This window comes from Heterodontus francisci, unplaced genomic scaffold (assembly GCF_036365525.1).
Source record: "Heterodontus francisci isolate sHetFra1 unplaced genomic scaffold, sHetFra1.hap1 HAP1_SCAFFOLD_294, whole genome shotgun sequence".
Lineage (NCBI taxonomy): Eukaryota > Metazoa > Chordata > Chondrichthyes > Heterodontiformes > Heterodontidae > Heterodontus > Heterodontus francisci.
In genome coordinates this window covers 628,993-631,009 of record NW_027141375.1, presented here as the reverse complement: position 1 = coordinate 631,009, position 2,017 = coordinate 628,993, and the positions used below count along the sequence as shown (strand labels likewise).

The window sequence follows — 2,017 nt, the reverse complement described above, 5'->3', positions numbered from 1 at the left end:
CTATTAAGTCACCTCTTCTCCTCCTTCTCTCCAACGAAAACAACCTCAAGTCCCTCAGCCTTTCCTCGTAAGACCTTCCCTCCATACCAGGCAACATCCTAGTAAATCTCCTCTGCACCTTTTCCAAATCTTCCACATCCTTCCTATAATGCAGTGACCAGTTTTTTTATTTTATTTATTTTTTTTTCATTTTTAAAATCAGTTTTATTCGTGAACAAAATTCAGATAGTAGATATAATGGAAACTACATTTCTTATTTACAGTAGCACATAGTGCTGACAAGCATCTCAGACAAGACTATACAAGAACAAGCTGCCTTTCAAAGAAAGGTATGGTAGCTATTTCCGGGGCAGTAAGTTCTTTGAAAGGTTGACCACCACACCAGACTTTATCTGTTGAAGGTTGCTGATTTTCATTTGCTTGCTGCTTGCATACTTGTTCTTAATAGTCATATGTTTAGTGAGGCCTTGATTGACTGTCACAACATTCTAGGCAATGTGCTCCATCACTGGAACAAGATCATCTTCTTTATAGGTCATATAATGCTGCAGAAGAGGTGTACATTCACCAACATTTAAGACTTTCTGAGCAAGACAAAAAGCAGCTGCAGCAATCTGGGATGGAAGATAATGAATCATCTCGTAGTCAACTATGGTGAGTTCCATTTGATATTTAGCCAGAGTGTGGTGTTCAGAGCTTACTCCTGCAATTTTTGAAGACCGCCTCAGAAAGTGCAGAGGAAGAGGCCTGCCAAGAGAAAAGTTAAGCTTCTGAAGAATCTTCCTCTCCATCTCACGTATTGCAGCTGTAGAGTATGTGTTGTCTGTAACATAGACAAAGTCACCAATTTCTGGGGGATACATTTCTTCATATTTGGAAGCCACTAGCATTGCTGTCACACCAACAAGTTGTAAATTGCTCTTTGTTACTGGGTTATCCTGACATAGGCAGGGTTATCTCTTTCAGACGTTATTGCAGCTATAGGGAGGGTTGCAGAGGTTGGCGTAGATGACAGAGGTAGGATTATTTTTTTCAGGGCTGATGAGATTAGAGAAATCGATATAGATGTAGTTTCTGGAGGAGGTTACAGAGATAGGGAGCGCTTTAGGGGCTGAAGGATATTACAGAAATAGGTAAAATTGTCGGGGTTTCAGGAAGTTGCAGAGATATGGAGAGTGTCGGGGCAGGAGGAGTTTTCAGATATATGGAGAGTGTAGGGGCAGGAGGATTTTTCAGAGATATGGAGAGTGTAGAGGCTGGAGAACTTTTCAGAGATATGGAGAGTAAGGGGCAGGAGGAATTTTCAGAGATATGGAGAGTGAGGGCAGGAGGAATTTTCAGAGATATGGAGAGTGTAGTGGCTGGAGGAGTTTTCAACGATATGGAGAGTGAGGGGCAGGAGGAGTTTTCAGAGATATGGAGAGTGTAGGGGCTAGATGAGTTTTCAGAGATATGGAGAGTGTAGGGGCAGGAGGAGTTCTCCGAGATATGGAGAGTGTAGGGGCAAGAGGAGTTTTCAGAGATATGGAGAGTGTAGGGGCTGGAGGAGTTTTCAGAGATATGGAGAGGAAGGGGCAGGAGGCATTTTCAGAGATATGGAGAGTGAGGGGCAGGAGGAGTGTTCAAGAGATATGGAGAGTGTAGGGGCTGGAGGGAATTCCAGAGCTCAGGGCCTCAACAAATTACAGAGATAGGGATGGTTTCAGGGTTGGAGGAGATTACAGACATAAGGGACGTTGTTGGAGTGGAAGGGATTACAGAGATAGGGAGGGCTATAGTAGTGGAGGATATTACAGACATAGGGAAGGTTGTAGGAGTGAAGGAGTTTACAGAGATAGGAAGGGCTGTAGCATAGGTTTTGATTAAAGATTTTCAGATATGACAGGAATTAATAAGAATTGTGCGGACATTCGCCTTTTCCTGCTGGTGTTAGATTCAAGGGCAGACCTTTAAAGTCGAAGGCAGGCCATTGATGATGGGAGATAACAAACAGTGCATCACATTGAGAATATTTCCT

At 43.0% G+C, this 2,017-nt stretch overlaps 1 protein-coding gene across 1 annotated transcript; it reads right to left on the bottom strand.

Annotated features, from left to right (window-relative positions):
- Positions 1-286: 286 nt before the first annotated feature.
- On the bottom strand, positions 287-934 carry LOC137363281 (G2/mitotic-specific cyclin-B1-like). The gene is given in 1 exon segment (XM_068027179.1): positions 287-934. A coding segment is annotated over 1 exon segment (552 nt). The 5' UTR covers positions 891-934; the 3' UTR covers positions 287-338.
- Between the last annotated feature and the right edge of the window lie 1,083 nt (positions 935-2,017).